At 58.3% G+C, this 2,599-nt stretch overlaps 1 protein-coding gene across 1 annotated transcript in view; it reads left to right on the top strand.

The window, feature by feature from the left end:
• Window positions 1-2,599, top strand: part of XRRA1 (X-ray radiation resistance associated 1) — a 20,426-nt gene that overhangs the window by 12,955 nt on the left and 4,872 nt on the right. Inside the window, exons 13-16 of the mRNA XM_009329036.1 lie at window positions 18-278; window positions 847-1,012; window positions 1,673-1,785; window positions 2,366-2,536. Coding sequence (XP_009327311.1) covers window positions 18-278; window positions 847-1,012; window positions 1,673-1,785; window positions 2,366-2,536 — 711 coding nt within the window. The remainder of the gene's footprint in view (window positions 1-17; window positions 279-846; window positions 1,013-1,672; window positions 1,786-2,365; window positions 2,537-2,599) is intronic.

Below are 2,599 nucleotides of genomic sequence, written 5' to 3'. Positions count from 1 at the left end.
CCGTTGCCTCCCCCCAGGTCACGTCGCATCTCCCCAAAGTCACGAAGAAGCCGCTGATGCTGAAAGCTCCTGCCGAGACCTTTCTGTGGAACCAGCTCCCAGCTGCAGTGGAGGCTGCGAGAGACCCTGCACCTCCGAGTCCGGCCCAGCCGCTGCCCCCCGTCGGCTCCGTGACCCCAGCCGGCAACTGGCGGACGGCACTGGGGGAAGGGGAAGGTGGCTCCAGGCCTCCTCCTGGCTCAGCTGAGGAGGACGTTGCATCCTTCTTCATGACGCAGGTGAGGCCGGGCTGTAAGTGTTCAGGACCGCAGGGCTTGTCCAGAAATGGTCCGTAGATGGATCTTCGTTTCCTAAGTGAATGAACTGTGGGCACCAGTGGTTATAACCCTCCTTTGATTGCAAGGGATTGAAGGAAGGAAGCACTAGAAAGAAGCATAAATGCCATGTTGTGACCAAGGACAAGAATTGGCGGCCTATTTTGCAGGGTGGCGTGGGGCTGTGCTGGCTTGGTGGGTAGCCCCAGCTGCAGGAGCTTGTAAGTCCAGCATCGTCCCTGCGGCATCTGCTGGAAAACTCCCTCCTAGAGCTCACCAGGGCAGCTTTTTGACTTGATTTCCCTGAAAATCTTGGGATTATCAGGGGGAAAAAAGTCTGCACTGGGATGGGGATGGCCCCTCTCTCCTCTGTGCCCAGTCCCGCGGAGCAGAGATGGGATAAAATGGTGGCTGCGTGGCTCAGTGCCACCAGGAGAGACCTCTGTCCACAGCAGGACAGGCTCTGGCTGACTCCATCAGCTTGACTGGTAAGAAAGGGCCACTGCAAATTCCTTTATTTTGCTGCTTTGAGGTGGAGGATGTGTCCAGACCCCTGCTGAGACCCGCGACAGGGGGCAGGCTGGAGAAGGGGAGCGAGCAGAGGCGGGAAGGGAGCTCCCAGGTGGTTCCAGAGCGATACAAAGGCTACGAGGAGCTGCTCGGTGGAGACACGGACCCAGGTTTTATCGAGCCCGTCGGTGAGGATAGCAGAAGGCTTTTGCTCAGAAAAGCCTTGGCAGGTTCATGATCAGTATGGTCCACTCTGGCCAGGAAAGAATCATAGAATCATAGAATCATTAAGGTTGGAAGAGACCTCTAAGGTCATCGAGTCCAACCGTCAACCCAACACCCCCAGGCCCACTAAACCATGTCCCTCAGCGCCTCATCTACACGTCTTTTAAATACCTCCAGGGATGGGGACTCAACCACTGCCCTGGGCAGCCTGGTCCAATCTTTAACCACTCTTTCAGTAAAGAAATTTTTCCTCACGTCCACCCTAAACCTCCCCTGGCGCAACTTGAGGCCGTTTCCTCTCGTCCTTTCGCCAGTTGCTTGGGAGAAGAGACCGACCCCCACCTCGCTACAGCCTCCTTTCAGGTGGTTGTAGAGAGCCATGAGGTCTCCCCTCAGCCTCCTTTTCTCCAGGCTAAACAACCCCAGCCCCCTCAGCCGCTCCTCAGCAGACTTGTTCTCCAGACCCCTCACCAGCCTCGTTGCCCTTCTCTGGACACGCTCCAGCCCCTCGACGTCCTTCTTGGAGTGAGGGGCCCAAAACGGAACACAGTATTCGAGGGGCGGCCTCACCAGCCTCAAAGCAGCAAAGGCTTTTGTTGTTCCATTTTCCCTCTGGTTCACAGGGATACAGAAGAACGTGCAGGCACTGCACTACATCCTGAAACACCCCCTGGTTTATCGGGACACAAAGCCACGACTGGACAGCGTACAGAAGCCCTACGTGCCTCGGAAAAAGGTAAAACGCCGAAGCTCTGAAGGGAGAATGGTTGCGTCTGTATCTGGATCAACCCACGTGTTTGGATGGATGCCGAGAGCCCCGAGTGTGGGCTTGGCCCCAGTTCCCGATCCCAGCGCCTCCCCGTTCTCTCTCCCTTGTGGCGTGGTGCACGCAGCCCCCACGGGCACCGACCTGCCGGGATGGGTACTCTGGGGGCTGATAAATGGCCAAGAGCCGTGCTAGCCCCCGGGGCAGCGCGGGGGGAACCGCTTGTCACCAACCCCTCGGAGAAAGCCAGCCCCGTCCCAAGGGAGGCAGAGGAAACGGCCTCCGAGCTGGGTCGTGGTAGAATTTCAGCCTCTGAATCCACTGCGCTGCTCTGGGGTTGCGGAAAGCTGATCCAGTGTGGCTCAATGACCTTAAGTTGGTGTCTAAACCAGACCGGCTTGGTCCAAAAAAAAAGAGATCGTCTCACCTCCCTCGTGCGGAAGCACGGGCCCATGTTAGTTTAGGAGAGGGGGCAGGAAAAGGAGGTGGGAGATCATCAGCCTGGAGGGTGGCGGGGAGGCACGCCGCAGCCTCCTGGTCTTCCTTGTAGCATGGGAGGGTGCCCGGCCCTCCCGCCCGACAGACAAGAGCAGAGGTCCTGGAGGGAATCCTGACGGCCATGAGAAACACCTCGACCATCACTGAAGTCCCCTTGGGTATGTTCCTGCATTCCCAGTCTCTCCTGTTGACGGCACCGCAGAGGCAGGGGCAGGATCTGAACGTAAAGGTGTCCCTGAGCTGGCGGGGTCCTGGGGTGCGGCTGAGTCGGGAACGGAGGGTCCCT

This window comes from Pygoscelis adeliae, unplaced genomic scaffold (genome assembly GCF_000699105.1).
Source record: "Pygoscelis adeliae isolate BGI_AS28 unplaced genomic scaffold, ASM69910v1 Scaffold297, whole genome shotgun sequence".
NCBI lineage: Eukaryota > Metazoa > Chordata > Aves > Sphenisciformes > Spheniscidae > Pygoscelis > Pygoscelis adeliae.
This window is presented reverse-complemented; position numbering and strand designations above follow the sequence as displayed.